Here is a 17,093-nt window from a genome sequence, read left to right on the forward strand (position 1 = left end):
CGGCGGTGCTGCCGTTGTCTCATCCTGAAAGCTCTGGCTGTTTCGGCAATGCCCTTCAGCTGAGGCGAGCTCACGGGCTGAGCAACGACGACAGGCGATGCACCGTCGTTGTTGCGATATGCATCATTTGTGTCGCTCTTTTTCCATTTCATTGAATACAAAGGGGTGGTGAATATAATCACTGTTTTTGCCACTGAGTATCAAAACTAGAGCCAGCAGAGTCAAATGCCTGTCAAAGCTCCCTGCAGCTGCGGTAGGGTTTCCGACAAGACAAGCGCCCGGATTGCCATAGTCATCAGAGGAAATCATAAATACCATATTTACTAGAATCTAACACGCACTCTTTTTTCCGATAAAATGGGTCCAAAAATTGCTTGCGCATTAGAATTGAGTACGACCCTAAATCTGTGTAACCATATCGTCATCGGCAATTCAAAATGGTCGCCTCGTAAGCGCTCAGAGCCTAGCTGCCGTAGCTTTCTCCATGTGTTGTGTAGTACGTGTGCTTAGGCAGTGCTTCCTTTGGCTCAGCTTAGTGCACCCTCTGTCTTCCCGTTTTCTGCGTTTCCTCTAGCAGTGAGGAAGTGCCGAGTGCAAAGACATGCTGTGTTCATCACAATGCCGCAATTAAAAGGAAAGCAATCCTATGAGCGGAGACGGACGGAAATCCGGCCAAATCACGGGCGTTCAGAGTTCCTGAAACTTGAGTGTAGGATTGGCGCAAACAAGAGAGGCGTTCTACACTGGTGGCTGTGACGTACGGGGCAGCTGCGTGGCCGCTATATTGAAAGCGATCTGCGATGGAGACAAGAGTCTACGCATCTAGGCGCACCATGCTGTGTTCTCGTCACTTAGTTTCGTGTCAAAGCGAGAGGTTGCACAAAGGTCAATTCCCTCGCTCCTGCTACCGCACTTCCTCGCTCCAGCGTTTACAGTTTCCGCGGTCACTGAGTGAGATGTGTTCATGTTTGCCTGTGCACGCATGACTCCATGCTTGTCAATTTAGTTAGTAGGCGAATGCTTACAAGCTTATACGGCTGATGAAACCACTATCCTTACTTTTCGTAGAGCTGTCTACTAATTTGCTACCGTAATCGACGCTTTGTCTTTCGGGCGAAACTGCAACTTTTTTATTTATGGCAACTTTAGTACATTGGCAGTAAATCTTTTGTTTTTTCCAAATGAGAGAAAGTTGTATTTCTGTATGAAAGAATGAGGTGCGTGTTACTGTAAAGGACCTTTCTTTTTTTAGTCCCGTAAAATCCAAATTAATAATGCTTTACTGTGCTCAAAGGAGAGTTGGCACTAATTCTAAGACACCTTGTGATGAAATGTAATAAGTGCCACCATGTGATAAGCACCTGAAAACTCATTCTTTCTCAGCATGCCTTAGTTGCAATGCTGTCTTGGCTCATACAATTGCACCCAGTTTGGACCACAAGGCTTTCATGGCACCATCAAGGTAACCTGCCCAATGCCACCAATGGCCCCAAATGTGTTGTGTGCTATGCATAGCCTCTCTATTAGGGGGGTGGGGTTCCTTAGTGTTTCATGGAGCTTAGCAGGGTTCCTTGGTAGCAACATGCTTGAGAACCCCTGCTATAAGCTGCTACATTATAAGTGGTCTGAGCTGTATGTTGTATTGTGATTGAATGATTCTTTATTGGCTTATCACATATACATGTGATGGGAGGCGAAGGGAAAAGCCATTCAAGGATGGATTGAGGGAGTCCTTCACCTCCATACTGGCAAAGACAACAGCAGAGGCAAACACATTTTGTTCACATGGTTGTATACTTCAACAAAACCATCATATTAAACACAACATTGTCATAAACTTTGACAAAACCATAAAATTCAAGCCAAAGACTGTTTCAAGAACATTTACTGTGCCACAACAGCACAAACACGAATAAATACTTCGAAATCCATGATGCCACTGACGTTCCAGCACGGGTGGTTTTCATCATCATCATCATCATCATGATCGGCCTACTTTATGCCCACTGCAGGACGAAGGTCTCTCCCTGCGATCTCCAATTAGCCCTGTCTTGCACCAACTGGTTCCAACTAGTGCTCGCGAATTTCCTAATTTCATTGCTGCACCTAGTCTTCTGCTGCCCTCGACTGTGTTTCCCTTCTCTTAATACCCATTCTGTAACCCTAATGGTCCAACGGTTGCCTAACCTGCGCATTACATGATCTGCCCAGCTCCATCTTTTCTCTTAATGTCAATTAGAATATCAGCTATACCCGCTTGCTCTCTGATCCAAACCACTCTCTTTCTGTCTCTTAACGCTATGCCTAGCATTCTTCGTTCCATCACTCTTTGAGTGGTCCTTCACTTATTCTCAAGCTTCTTTGACAGACTCCAAGTCTGTGCCCTATATGTAAGCACCGGTAAAATGCACTGATTGTAGACCTTCCTTTTCAATGATAATGGCAAGCTTCCAGTCAGGAGCTGACAATATCTGCCGTATGCGATCCAACCCATTTTTATTCTTTCATGAATTTCCTTCTGATGATCAGGGTTTCCTGTGACTAATTGACCTAGGTAAATGAAGTCCTTCATAGACTCTAGAGGCTCATTGGCGATTCTGAATTCTTGTTCTCTTGCCCGGCTATTCATCATTATCTTTGTCTTAACCCAACACAAACAGAAAAAAAAAAAAGGTCTGGCTTTATTTTCCTTTACTCGTAACCAACCTCTACCACGAAATTGACGAAAATAGAGGTTCTGCGTCACCAACCATGGGCTTACTCTCCCCAGAAGGGCAACAACACATTCCACAATGTGGAATTTGAAAAATGGCAATTGTTGGCTGCCCACTTACTCGGATGCCGGTCGTCGAATGGGTCCGGATCCATCTTGAGGTATGCCTCGGTCTCTTTCTCGACAAGCTCTGCGATGCTGCCAGAGTCCAGAGAAAACAGAACAATCTTGTGATGGCCATTTCGGGCAAGCTTCATGTTACTGCCAAGTGTTAAACATTTTGCTCAGAGTTGCCTTTATATTTTCTAACAAGCACTAGCCAACAATCCAAGACAACAAGGTATCGGTCACACCTACTGACCTGCCACATGTCAATCATGCCTCGAGCACACGCTTTATGTAAAGAATGTGCTACCTAAGCAGAGCAAGAGAAATAATATGTTGACAGCTATGAGAAGGCAGCCTTGCAAGGACACCTACAAACTACAGCAATAGGTAACAAAGTTACAACCCCTTCAAACTATAAAAAAACTGCAGGAGGGTCTTAAACTTTAACAGCTTGCATTTTTTTTTTCCTGTATATATGTTCGTTTGAATAAAACTTCTTTGTCTGTGCCCATATATTGCCTTTCTTGTCCTATTATGTAACGCTCTTCCAAAAGTCTTAAAGACTAAAAAAAATGCAAGTGTGCCAGTAAAGAAAAAGGTGAGCAAGAAGCATGCTGCTTCGTAAATGGCTAAACGTCGCTGGGTTACATTAAGGAACAACAGCTTCAGGTATATCATTCCACTCATCCATTATTGCGAGAAAGGTCCCCCATTAAAAACACTAGGGCAACTAGGCATAGGCTGATCCATGGGGTTAAATGTCCCAAAGAAACGGAGGGGGCTACAGTAGATGCCACAGTGGAAATATTTTACAGCGAAACTGTTTATGGCTAGGATTCTGTGCATTCTTGTTCTGCGTGTGCAAAAACCGTGGGCCGATCCCGAAGATAGTGCAATACTGGGCCGACCCGCGGCAGAGGTGAAGCAGGCTTCAAGTACTCCACCAACTTGCAAAAAAAAGCACTATCTTGGATCCAAATACAACTCGTATCAGATATTAAGCAGGTAAGAACAGATACATTTTGACCAACACCGGCCATGTAAACGTCTGCACCGCCCTCTCTTTATCAGTGTTCCAAATGCTTACGTATCTCCTTTCCTCCCACTCTGCCGTGGTGGTGGTGGTCCTGTCAAAACGTAGCATGTGTATAGTTTCCTCCGGCTCCTCGGGACGGCTCTCGCATTGTCCACGCGAATGTGTATAAAAATCATGGTAAATGAGTTCGTACTTTCGTTCATTATTCTGTGTCACTTCTGTGTCATGTGCTAAACAGCTTCACTGGTCATCCATCTTCAAAAAGTAGAATGGCTCATGATTTTTTTTACTTATTCCGAAAGTTCTGAATGTGGCACATAAAATGAAGGGCAAGGTAAAGGTTGAAGACACGACATGTACGCCGATTACAACTGAGGGTTCACTCAAACCTGTCGAAAAATAAAACAGCAATGCAGAAGAAAAGACTATGCCCCCCGCAGATGTCACTGTACGTTTTTCCCAATCATAAAATGCACACTTGTCCAAGTACTTTTTTTCCTTTGGCGACCAGAGAATAAAACAGCCTGACTCTGTGCATTTCCTGTAGCATGTCTTTAGGCCACTTCTCTTCACTACTTGAAAGTGAATTACAGCCTCACAATCTCGAACATTCTAATATTCTTTTTCTCGCGTATTCATATATATACATTTTACTACCGGTGACAAGTAAGTGATTCATTCTCATGGTTGCAAATGAGCTAATTGTATGCCTTGCAGCCAGATATTGGATGCTCTTTGCTTTGTAATGTCTTCCCGGCTCCATCCTTCTATTTGAGTCTGCAACAGCTTTGACTACTGTATCACTCTCGGTTATTAGCGAAAAGCTTTTTGCTCATGCTGACTTTCACAATGCTGTCATTGACATCGCATACATAATAAATTTTTCGACTGTTCGCCCTCCTGTTATAAACCCTATTGGGATTGACAGTATGCGTAAATAAATAAGAATCTGTGAAAGCACGACTAATACCAGCTAGATCTAGCGATTTAAGATCATGGTCATGCCGCGACATAAAGGGACAGCTGACGCACAAGTTACCCGCTAGCTGGGTATGATAGGTTTCAATGAAGTGGGTCGCGATGCAGGCTTGCTGGTAATCATGCATGCTTGCCAACCTGAGAACCTCGGAATTTGCAAAAATGTTAGGGGTGTATGAATATTTTAAACTTTCAAATAATGAAACGATTAGTGTCCTATTTGATGCATTCTTCAAATCAAATAGTCCCTATTCGCAAATGCAAATATTTTTACATTTCACAACGTCAACTGCACCCAAATACGTATAAAATTGCAGCAAAAGTACAGCAAGTTCCCACCCCCTCGGCCATAGTATACACTCGAACCTCGTTATAAAGATGTTTAAGGGGGAGCCACAATTACTCTGCAACTATATCTGCAACTTCGTTATATCCGTTATTGCCACTTAATGCAATACATGCCAAATGGGGTGCACAATTCTAAAGATGGAAATAAGAAGACGTCTTTTCGGCCCACAGGACCGTTACACGGCCACGCAGGCGATGAAATTTGAATAAAATAACACAAGAATATCCGGCGTGTGCAACACATGACGACACGTGTTCCACTGTGGTGGTCTGTCGCGTTCGCTTTCCACTTGGCACGTCGCGGTCAATTGGTACGTGGAACACAACACAGCGCTGCGCAATCAAGGAGCCAAGCGAATTTCAATGCTCCGGCTTGGCCCAGCCGGCTCATGGCCTCCGAGATTGTACCGATGCCAATGCGATCTCGGAGGCCATGCCCAGCTGCACCTGCCTCCACGGCGCGCCATGCAATAGAAGTAAATGTACTAATCTTTCGCACCGTAGCATGCCTTTCACTCTGCCGCGCGTCTCACGTAGCCAGGCACGCACAAGAAAGAGAGGTCAGTGAAAAAGTGCGGTAGTGAGCTGCTCCTTGTGCGCAGGTGTGCAGCTGTGCGCAGCTGTGAGAAAGATCAGTGCTGCTCGACGATGTATTCGACGTGGAAATGCGGGAGTATTGATCTGTCACGGCAAACGAGTGCCGAACCCCGCGGAAGGCGATGTACTCGGCGCGCAGCGGTCGGGAATTTTTTTGCCTTGGAGACGAATCTAGTTCGTTATATCTATTGCAGGACAATTTCACTTCGTTAAAAGGAGATATTAAATACATGAATCACTATGGGGATTTCAAGGGGAATTTCATTTACTGCGTTATGTTCATTATTTCATTACATCCGGTTTTGTTAAAACAAGGTTCGAGTGTAGACATAAAACATGACAATTTGCGTAGTGGAGTCAGGCTTTGTCACTTAGGTAGCCATGCTTGCTTTACAGCAATCATTCACAGTCTCCGAAGAGCCCTGTGCATGTGATAAACGACTTGTTTGCCCCTAGTCCTCCATTTGTGCTTTTAATAAACCATGCTTCATAATGTACTATGCAATGACAGAAACTTGTGAACATTACTGGGATGTAAACACTATATTATATTAATTGTGCTAACAGCTGTTCATTATTCGAAAAGTACTCAACATTCAATTCGACTCGATTCGCTTCTGGCGCTATTCGATTCGTATTCGATTCATTCTCAAAAACCACTATCCAGACACCCCTAAAAAATGTCGTAGGAACCAAGAAGGCGTAGAGGGAAGCGGGAGATGGATAAATAGCGTGGGTTTTATAGCCAAGCTGTTACGCTCTAGTTGGTCGGCATTTTGCATGTCTGCATCTGTCAACAGAAATATGGGCCGATACAGGAGGCAAGTGCCAGGAGCAGTGGTGAGTGCCCCACATAAGGCAGTCAGCAAAGTGAAGCGAACAGTGCACACATTCTCCGGAATCATGCACACAACATACAGAACAGCATACACGTATGTTTCAATAAAGAACAAGCACAAAACAATCATGTAACTGCATAATTGATAAGACACTTCTGGTGATGTGAAGCACATAGCGCTCCTCCCCCCCTCCCCTACATTCCATGGAGAAGATTACTGCTGTGCAGTAGGCTGCGTTGACGGCAGTTTCCGATGTGGGGAGTGACGTCACCGGCCCTTAGTACATAAAAGAACCAGCCTTGCAACTGTTTTCAATGTCGGTACAGCACCGCTACGAGTGGCAACGTGCTGTAAAAATAACCATTACCACCACTACTATAAAATAGCATTACTATCATTACGCTAAAGCCATCAAGAATCGCATGCCTCTCTCAGCAGTCGTAGTGCAGTTTTCAACAGCTTTGGTGGACATTCACTTTCACAGGGATTGGGATGGTGAGTCAATATTTAAAAAATATATATATCATGCCCTGAATACACAGTTTTTGTGGGATACACATACGCGCTTTATTAACCTTTAGATGCAGTGTACGCGGAGCAAATTTGGAACAGCAGAGACTGACAAGTTAGACTGACAAGTTACGAACTGTTCTCGATGACAGGGACTTTTCAGTGACTTCCTAAAGAAAACTTGGACACAGATGAGCAAAGCATTTTTGAGAACATATTTCTAGTAACTAACACTTGCTAAACTTGGCGCAATGTTCATAAATTTGTAAAACAAGCTCAAATTCGTAAACTCTCGGAAATCAGAGAGTTGGTAGATCACATCAAGGCGAGTCACAGCACGAGAACCACAAGATCACAAGGAGAGGCAGCTGACACATGGCACTACTTTCAACAACATGGTTTGTGATACAGTAGTCGTTGCTGTACAAGATTGACTTGGTGTTGGAAATAAACTCTGGATGACGGTAGTTCTGCAAGTGTTGAATGAATGTGCCTTGTCGTGTCCTTGTAGCTTTCATGCTACAACTCGCCTTGACTCAGCGATCTAGCTTGCCCACTAGTCAAGGTTATGCCGGGTAGCAAAACACGCAGACTTGGTACACATGTCCCGTCTTCCATGTTCAGCCTGTCCATTGTTTTGCATGCCTTTTCTGGGATAAATTGGGATGGACTTGCCCAGCTCACTACTCTTATTCTCGCCACCTCGGCTGCTAATATGAACCCAATGCTCTGCACATAAGCATTTTTGGACTCTGCCCCCTAGTTTGGCTAAAAGGTTGACGTGCAAACCAAGGCATGTCAACAGAGCCAACAGGGCCACTTGGTACAGGGCTATTTTTAAAAATGCAAAAATGCTCCTGCACTTAGATTTAGGTGCCCATTAAAGAACCCCAGGTGGTCAAAATTAATCCAGAGTCTCCCACTACAATGTGCCTCATAATCAGATCATGGTATTGACCTTCGAAATCCCACAGTTCTGATTCATTAATTTGAATATTTTATTTATTCATCTCTAAAACCTTGAGTAATCACTGTTGATCACTGTCTCGAACCAGCCCTCTTAAGCAGCCTAAATTAACGAGTAGTTAGACTTCCAAGTGTTCAGTCTTCCAAATAAAACCTTTGTAGCACTGTATTACACCTGGCTGCTACTTAGCTTTTTTTTTCCCCGTGTTTCGTCTACTCTTGCATCACTGTATGCAATGCCCAGTTGAGATGATAATGCATACCTCGTGAGCACAGGGATGGGGTCAGCTCCAGTCCCATTCTGGGACTCCCATTGCTCGAGCAGCCGGAAGAGTTCGGAAACAGAGTCCAGAGTCCGGATGGAGTCGGTCGAGGCCCCTCCACTGCTGCCTACCCCATTGGCTGCTGTGGCGGCTGCCGCTGCTGGTGCTGCCGGCTCCATGGCTAGGGCGGAAAACCCAAGCCACTGGACACTGCAAGGGCATGGGAGGGCAGCACGGCCAAGATCAGACCACAAGACAACAGTAGCAGGCCAAGGCAAAAAGCACTGGGGGATTTAAAAAGGCAGTAAGAGAAAAAAGCAGCACTAATTAAATTTAGACTAGTAAAGTAGTCTCAAAACTCTACTTGCATTAATTAGGTGGGCAATAGTTCATTATTATTGGGCAAAATGAAGGCTATACCCCATTTTAAGGAAGAAAAAGAAAAAGATGTGCAGAAACTATTGATCACGATTGTTAACGTAAGTGAATAGCAGAGTGTTCCTAGAAAAATATTCACTTCATGAAGAGAATGATGCACTCATAGGCGTGTATAAGTTGCAGTGAAGACATTTAGGTAGCATTTCATGTTTTATTGCATAATTTTATCTTAACTAGCACAGCGGTAGCAGTGACGAAGCATTCTCCTACAGCCCTGAAGCTGTCATAGGAGAGGTGGGGGGAAGAAAAGGAGGGAAACGCCTTCGAAGTACTGCATCTAAATGTTCAGCCATCCCCTAGCTCTCGTTCAACAGCCTCTGCGTCTCAAAAAGCTATAATAATTGGCATTCAGCAATGAATGTGTCCCGTAAGTGAGTTACACCAGAGAACATTGTTTGCATCAGCACCTTTGTATCGGCAGTCCAACTATTACTAACCAGCACAAAAATGAGCCAGAAAGCTTTAAAGTTAGCATTGAAGCTAGTTGTGTCAATACGTCAATGTAACATCAAGAATTTCCAAGTGCTTTCTCATATTCTCACAGGGAGGTGGAGGCTTGAAGCAATCAGCAATAGTTAAAAGAGAAAATCTATGCCAATGTCACATGGGGCACTTTAAATTGCGATTGAGCTCAATCCAGGTCTGTTTTCTCAATCGTGATTGGCTCCTTAGTGCAAGATGTGGAAGGGAGCCAATCACAATTGAGAAATCCCACCCCGACTAGGCTCGAGTGCAATCAAAAGTAACCTGTGTGACTGTGCTATTAGGCTGGAGTCAAACGGATGAAGACAAGTCCAGCAAAACTTGTTGCTTGGCGAGCTGGTGCTTAGATGCAACGATGTAGCTGGCACGACCAAGGAATGTGGACGAGAATGACACAGACAAGAACAAATGCCACTACCAACTGAAGTTTATTTCAAAATAAGCTTCAGTTGGTAGTAATGTTTGTTCGCGTCTGTTTTCATCTGTCCACTTTCTTCACGCTGGCTATACCACTGGCATTGCAGACGAGCTCCTTTGTCAAAAACATGGGCTCCAGCCTGACATATTTGTTGTTTGACCACCATTATTCTTTCCCCACATCTGAGGCATTTTAGCGCAGGAAAATTCACGAAAACTTGCTCAACTGGGCCTTTGGTTCCTCTAGAGTGCAGTGTGATTCTCCTTTCTCAATAAACAATTAGCTACACCCACAATGTGCACTGTCAAAATGCATGAAGGCATGAAGCGCTTCTGCAGAAACTTCAAAGGTTCCAATGGCACCAAGTGCCTTTCATTTTGGTGCCTTTTGTGGCTGACCTAGTTCATGTCACGATAAGCACAGCCATTTTATACCTGCAGAAGTGTGATTTACTGATACAGCATAGTGTTCTTTCTTAGTTTCTCAACGAAGAGGTCATCAGGTGGTATTTTAAACATTCAGAGATTCAAATCCTGTCATGTTTTCCTACGTCCAAAACCCCAATTTCAGATGTCAATGACTGATATTAACTGAAATATCTTTATTTTAAATCTTGGATACAAACCTTGATAACATACAACTGAGCCAAAAAGATATGACATCACAGATGGCTCTGTGTATACTTGTACATGGCTCGTGGAAAAAGCAAGTACACCACGAGTCTGACAGGCCTGATGTGTTGAATGAGTGTGAATATTTGAGAAAACTCGGTGCTACATGTGAGATAATGAGTAACCGAGAGATACAAAAGTTGAAACATGTGTTTACTGTGACTAAGAACACAACTTTTTTTCAATTTAATTGCGCATCAGAGGTTTCACTGTGCTGCTTTGGTTAGCAAAGTCCAATGACAGCAGCATTTTTTATTTAACATGAATTACTTCTTGGTGAAAAAATCCATGTAAAATTCTTGTAATCAAAGGTGATAGTTTAGTATCTTAAATTGGCCAAGAGCATTGCTTTTGCTGAGAACTGAGCATTTGTAAGCAAGAAAATGGCCCAAACGTAGGAAACTACTGGCAGCATCCCTGTGAAGATATGGTATCAGATCTCACGATGACAATAATGAAACAAAGGAACAGCTCACCAACAAAATGCTGGTGCAATGTTGTTTTTGTTGACGGAGTGACCCCTTTCAGGTGCTTTGTACCCAGTAGTGTACAGCAACATGGTGCATCAAGAGCGAAAGCATTGATAAAAGTATGACACTAAAAATGCGCTGCATACTTATTGAAGCACTTATTGGAACTGTGCTACAATTTTGAGTAACGTGTGAAAAATGTTTCAGTAAAATGAGTGGGAGGGTAGACGGTTGGGTGTTCTTGCTCAATGCGAGTATGCTGTATGTAGCGGGATCACTTCTTTCACCGTTTTTAACAAGTTTTTGCACTAGGCATTATTGTTCAAGTGACTGGATAAGTGCTTTTCAAGCCTCCTATAAACACAATGATGTTCTCATGTTTGACGTACCTGTAGTGAGTTTTCACCTGTAGTTCACATCCTGTAAACTTGGTAAAACTCACTAAAGAACTGAAAATTGTTAATCTACACTACAGCTGTATGCTTTTTACGATTCTGAAGACACAAATTAATTGGAACCTGAAAGGGCTAGGTAATACACAAACCCAGTACATCACCCTAAAGGGATGCAAACGTGATGTGACTGGCTAAATAACAAATAGATTGGCCTAAATCGAGGCAATCAATTTGCTGGCTGTCCAAAGGCAAGGCATCCATATTGGATGACTGGAAAACACTGACAACCAGTTATGTGTTTCAAGTGTTCATAAACTGGTTCCTCTGCACGACAACTGCGACTCTCCAGCAGGAGACACGTTCAGAACAGTTGCCAACCTTTCTCCCCATATACTCCCAGTAAGGGTTGTTATCTCTCATATTCAAACAAATTAATCTTCAACGCTTTTGAACAGTAAATGCAAGAATTCATTACGAATCAAATAGAAAGTACTATTTGATTCGTATTTGAGATTTCTTATATTGCAGACATCTAATGCTATGTTATGCATTGTTAGTAAATTACATTTCTTCGACAGCACAGTTTTATAAGCTGGAAAAGACACGAAAGAGGCAATGCTGCCATCAAGGTTTCGCAGCAGCTCGCTGACACATCATAGATTTTGACAGCATCCTAGTCATGTCAATAGAAGTGTCATTGAAGAAAGTCTGTTGCATTCTAAAGGAACAAAAGGCTCAATCGAGCAAATTTTTGGACACTTGACCGTGTGAAAAACACGCAAAATATAAGAAAATGGTCTGCCTGAAGTCCGTGGTCACACACGCAGCTTCTGCTGAAGCCTGTAGATGCAGTTCAAAGGTTGCAACTACTTCGTGCCAAGAACTCAAACTCTTAAATTGACTGTTACAGTACCCGCTGGTGCGGACAAGTATAGGGAGAAAGGTTTCTAGCACAGTCACCATTGTCATCAAACCTTAAAACTAGCAAAAAAAAAATTTTTTTAACCCCTCCCAACTGCAAGGTGCACTCATACCCATCCAGATGAAGATATTCACACTGATATGTCACTGCCGCAGACCAATGAGGCGATCTACCACAAATGTTCAGGTAGTAACACTGAGGAATGTTTCACCTGCTCCTGAAGTTTCTTAAAGGTATTAATCTATTCAGTGGATAGTTACATTTAGCAGGATGCTAAATGTCCCCAATTGCATGATGCAGCTGATATTCTCATTGGGTACGGGGGGTATCTTGCAAGGAGTAATAGCATTGTATCAAACAAAATTTTGATTCAATGAGGATTAAAAGTTAAAATGCCCACTTCACTTCTATGGACTGATGGCATTAAAAAGACTGATTTGTGCATCTTGTTACAGTGCCAGACGAAAACGACCATTGTCGAAGCAGATGCCGTCTGCAACTAGCTTTAGCGCAATACTAAGAACTGTTAAACATAGCTGCTGCATTCACATGGGTCTTCCTGGTTCTTATATTGAGTGCGGTCAACGTGCAACGGCTACCCGCGACCTAAGGTGCGCGTACTCTTACAAATGATGCAGACGACGAGACACAAACCCACTGGAGTACAGCTAAATTTTAACTTCGCAGGACTATGATTAGGTAAATTTAGCAGCCAAACAAGGGTTCGAGTGTTTTATCGAAGACTGTGTGTCCCACGAGGAAGCTAGCGATAAGAAACTACTGAATCACAAACACCCAATCGTCTGGCTATAAGACGACGTTCAGCGGAGCTAGGACGCCAGCTCTGTCGTGCTTACGGCTACTGCAGAGCCAAAGTACAGACGTCTCATCCAGCGGAAAGTTTCCGGATTCTGCTAAAGGTAGTGAAGGTTTAAATCAGTAGCTTTGAGATGAGCAAACGCGCCGACTTTACAGGCTCACGGGTCGCTAGCCGGGAGATCCACCTGAGGATCGCTATCGCAGCTTGTTTACGGCACACCACTACACCGTTGTCGCTTTGCCCTCCTCCGCTGAAGAGTCGAGGAGCAGAGTGAGACTAAGTCAAGGGCGGTTAAACTGAACCCCCCCCCCCGCCCCCGATTTTTCAAGGCAAAAGGGAAAACTCGGGGCTCACCAGAATGAATGAGGGGGGGCCGAACCAGCTGACGACAGGAACTTGGAAACGAGAGCTTTCGGCTACCGTTGGATTGGTTTGTAGGCTTTCGCGACCGCGCGCGGCGAGAACGCGTTATCAAATGGGTCGCGGCCGGCGATGTGTCACGGCGAAAGAACAGCAATAAACAAGTTTGCCGGACAGCGCTGCACTTAACCCTAGCGCATTGTCGGCGCGCAGAAACAGTGTCTTCTGCTGCGCCGTCCGGACATGCAAGACGTCTGCAACAAGCACTTCAGCAGTTCGCTCATTCTACAAGCGCCGCTTCTTACGCATCCTACGCAGTTGCTACTCACCCGGGTCAGTGGGAAATAGAATCCCCGGCTCTTTTAAGCGGCGAGGAAGACGACGAATTGACCAAAAGCACGTTCACGCACACCGCGAGCCCTTCGCTCGCCGCACCACTGCACACCACGGTCGCTGCCACGTGCTTGGCTTCACTTGGAATCCAACGGGAGGCGCAGCAATCGTACACACTTTCTGCTTCAGGTCTGATGGCGTGACAAACGGGAAACGTTAATCTCTGACGCGTCACCAACGTTCTCGAAGCGTCGTACGTAATGTGGTACGCGCACAGTACCCGTATCCTTGGGGTGTGCACCGACACCCGACCGGCTCGGCACGGCCACAGAATACGCCTTGTTTTTTCTTATTTGCGTCGCAAAAGGCAGCGCCGCCATGATGAATTCTACGCGCATGCTCGTGTTTCGCCATCTTTTTGAGTAAAGAAAGAAGTTATTTACCAAAGTTTGCGTTTATATTACGTTTATTTTTGCTTTAGTTCGATAAAAGATAATGCTCTTTTTGCTTAAGGTAAGCTAAACTGCGAAAAAGTCGTACTTGTGGTGTTTGTGGCTTACAGACAACGTCGAGAGATGGCACCCAACATATTCTGAAAACGCGGGATATTTGAATGTTTATTGAAACGTATTGCACAGATGAGCTGCATATGCCATACGTAACAAGTCCAGGCAAGGTCCAGGACACTCCAGCACCAGTGCCGTAGCAATTGGAGGGGGGGTGCAAGAGGCCAGTGGGGGGGTGTCATGTCACAAGTACTATGTCTGTGTCAGCGGAACGGAATTTTATAAAAAAAAAAAGTCAATTTTGTAAGGATATTTCCCGACATTTTATGAAGTTATGTGTCTTTGTGATTACTAGGAACTCGGTAGCGTGAAAAATATGGCTGATAAGTAATAACCATATCTTGAATATTCCCTTAATTAGTACTTATAGAGGAAGCACTTCAATTCGAGAATTGAGGACTCAAAGTCATATTATTAACTCAACAAAAACTTCTTAAACAAAATTGTTTTGGGTGCTACAGCCTACAGTACTTTGGCACTGCGGGCGGCGCCCAGTATGGCAGCAGCAGCGAAAGAAATATGAAATAGTGGACCATGTAGTGACGTTGATCCCCCAATCCTCTCCATAGCGAGTGCAGACCAACAGTAGTGCAAGCTTTCGCTGGCACGGGCTTCATCGCGTCCTTTTCTTTCTTTCTTCTTTTTTTTTTTTTTTTTTTTTTTTTTTTTGTTATGGTGACGCCAAGAATCGCTGCGAAGCGTGCTATATCCTGTTCCCAATCTTGTGGTGGTACCGCAGCTCGGATAATGACGTTTGTCCGTATGGCAGCAAATAAAAACAATGCTTTATTGATCAGAATGAAGAGAACTCGTAATTGTCATAGCATTGGCGCCCATGCAACAGGGAGGCGGGTGGCGTTTTCTGTTTTTCTAATATGGTGGGGAGATCAGCGTCACCGACACACAATTTAATTTTCGTTTTCGTTCAGGGCTGCCCGCAGCCAAAATACTGCGCGCCATAGTACCTACGACAATTTTTGTGAAGTTGTTGTTGGGCAAGATATGAATGTCGGGCTTCAATTTTGCAAATGCAATATCGCCGCTAAAATTGGTAATTAAAACTTTATAAAGATATTTTTTGTTACTTGTGACGTGAGCCATATTTTCCACGATGCTGCATTTGTATTGGCTGCCAAGCCTTACAGTCTGACAGAAGATGTGCACATGCGTTTATCACAAGTTATCAGTGCAGCTCCCTCTGTTACTTGGCGCAGAAAAAACAGCGTGTATACCTGCTGCATTCGCGATCTCTGGGAAAGAAAGCGAAGGAGAGGGGGACCCGGGGGACGTTCGCGGCATCCAAGGCGGCTGTAGTGGTGCTGAAACCCGGAACTTGTCGATATCCTCGCCTTCCTTGACTACGCCCGGGAAAGGGGGGGGGGGGGAGGGAGTGACAGAAGACCTATGGGCCCCGGGTGACAGACGACCTAGCTACGCCACTGTCCAGCGCTATTTGTTTGAGTGGCCGGGACTTTCAAAAGAAAGCAACTTTTTTGTCTCACGCACTCCAGCGTATAGGCTGTCTACATGTTAGTGTGAATGACATGGTATATCCTCGTGGGCACCTCGTGAACGGCCCCGCCCGTATGGATCACGGGCTGCTGGCTTATGTCCTATTCCGCCTCGCTTTGTGCACAGTCTTGATCCCCCGCCCCGTGCTGCTATCTCTCAACGGTGACCAACTTTCCTAAAAGAAGACGCTCGGACGGAGCATTTGCCGACATGTCTTGCAAGGCTAGATCAGCCTACATCTAACAACGTTCGCCCTCATTTCATTGGCCGACGTAGATCACGCGAGCAAGTTTAAAACCTTCAACGTAAACGTTTTGATTTCAAAATAAGCATGGGTGCGGACGGTTGCTTTCTACGACTGGCTTTCACGTTGATCCGGCCATACTCCACTGTCAAGTACTATCGTCAATCGAAATCGTTGGATTAATGATCCTGACGAATTGTATTTATTTTTTTCTTGTGGGGGGGGGGGGGGGGGGAGGGGTGATAGCAATTATGCGGGCACTTGAGGCACGTTCTGTAGGCAGCACCGCCGTCGCTGTGCTGTCATAGCATCAAAGTTGCATGTGCGGCCCGTCTGTAGAGGTTCAGAAAGTGTCTGAAAACAAGGCAATGCGTTCGGCCGCAAGACTGACGAAGCGAAGTGGACGATGCCGTGGCACGCTTAAAAACAAAAAAGCACCAAGTAACGACAAACTTTGGAGTCTCATCGACACATCTTGTACCCCAGGGAGACGGGAAAGCTCAACATACCACTGTGAACGAGGGCACTTCACCTTGGCAAGTCACGGGTTCATCTTCGCGACGCGCCGCACCACATGTGAGAAGGAAGCGATTGCAGTGTCCATCGGTAAATTAGCCAGCATTCCGGGCACATTGCGTGCGTGCTTTATTATTTTAGGCAATATGTGCAAAATAAAGGACGTGATCAGCCGTTACGAGCCGCGACAGCACATCCAAGGCGTAGCGCATGCGCGCTTGTGCCTTCTCGTGTCCTTTGTTCCCTGTCCGCGCTACAACTCGCTTGTTTCAAGGTGAACAGGGAACAAACCCCCATCGCCCATCTCTTTTACACCAAACACCAAGGCAATGCGCTGCGATGTCTGGAACCGCAGAGTGGCAAAGAGCGGCAAGCAAGTGCACGTCTTCCATTGGTGGGATGAATTAAAGAATATGGGCTACCTAAACATACCTATACGCACATACCTAAAGTGCCATTGCCAGAGGCTTGTCACCCACATCATTTGAGATTTCCTTCCTCGACCTTATCACGTGAAATTTTACTGGGGCTAATAACGTACTGCATGATTGTTGGCGCGGACCGTGCACGACCTTTAATTCATACTT

At 44.8% G+C, this 17,093-nt stretch overlaps 1 protein-coding gene and 1 non-coding gene across 7 annotated transcripts in view; both read right to left on the reverse strand.

The window, feature by feature from the left end:
* mahj (LisH and WD40 domain-containing protein mahjong) overlaps positions 1 to 14,043 on the reverse strand; it is a 136,229-nt gene extending 122,186 nt beyond the window's left edge. For 3 of the 6 annotated variants that reach the window (XM_055069298.2, XM_055069301.2, XM_055069300.2), the window contains exons 1-3: positions 13,665 to 14,043; positions 8,359 to 8,568; positions 2,835 to 2,911 (exon numbers count right to left, since the gene is read on the reverse strand). In XM_055069298.2, the coding sequence (XP_054925273.1) occupies positions 2,835 to 2,911; positions 8,359 to 8,537 (256 nt within the window). In that variant the 5' untranslated portion in view covers positions 8,538 to 8,568; positions 13,665 to 14,043. The remainder of the gene's footprint in view (positions 1 to 2,834; positions 2,912 to 8,358; positions 8,569 to 13,664) is intronic. The other 3 variants (XM_055069299.2, XM_050176270.3, XM_055069297.2) reach the window with 1 other exon arrangement.
* On the reverse strand, positions 3,687 to 3,869 carry LOC126528670 (U2 spliceosomal RNA). The gene has a single exon (XR_011890317.1). It is a non-coding gene; the product is annotated as a U2 spliceosomal RNA (small nuclear RNA).
* Positions 14,044 to 17,093: the final 3,050 nt, after the last annotated feature.

This window comes from Dermacentor andersoni, chromosome 9 (assembly GCF_023375885.2).
Source record: "Dermacentor andersoni chromosome 9, qqDerAnde1_hic_scaffold, whole genome shotgun sequence".
NCBI lineage: Eukaryota > Metazoa > Arthropoda > Arachnida > Ixodida > Ixodidae > Dermacentor > Dermacentor andersoni.